The 372-nt window shown below is 65.6% G+C and overlaps 1 protein-coding gene across 1 annotated transcript in view; it reads right to left on the minus strand.

Moving 5' to 3' along the window:
- Nucleotides 1-130: 130 nt before the first annotated feature.
- Nucleotides 131-372, minus strand: part of ENDOU (endonuclease, polyU-specific) — an 8,128-nt gene continuing 7,886 nt past the window's right edge. The window contains exon 8 of the mRNA XM_008942804.1: nt 131-277. Within this exon, the coding sequence (XP_008941052.1) occupies nt 131-277 (147 nt within the window). The remainder of the gene's footprint in view (nt 278-372) is intronic.

The raw sequence follows: 372 nt of genomic DNA on the forward strand, positions 1-372 counted from the left end.
GGTGCCCCACACCAGCCCTGCTCCATCTCCACCCCTCCCACCCATGACGCCCCAGATCTGAGCCAGACCCAGGGACCCACCCAGGGGCCGGTGGGGCTCAGGGGGTGGGGCTCAGCCCCCCCCGGGGTACTCACGCCCTCCCGGGCCGTGCCAGGAAGCACAACGTGTAGAGGCCAAACTCAAACTCGGGGCTGGAGCCGATGAAGGCAGAACCCACCTCCTTGTAGAACCCATCCCAGCTGAACTGCAGCCCCAGCACGTCGGGGTAGGTGTCCCACTGGAGAAAAGGGGGGTCAGGGATCAGCCCCCCACCCCCCCCCAGAATTCAAGCAAAGCTCAGCCAGGCATCATTCTGCCCTCTGCAGATCAAGA

The sequence above is a fragment of the Merops nubicus genome, unplaced genomic scaffold (assembly GCF_000691845.1).
Source record: "Merops nubicus isolate BGI_N331 unplaced genomic scaffold, ASM69184v1 scaffold43406, whole genome shotgun sequence".
Taxonomy (NCBI): Eukaryota; Metazoa; Chordata; class Aves; order Coraciiformes; family Meropidae; genus Merops; species Merops nubicus.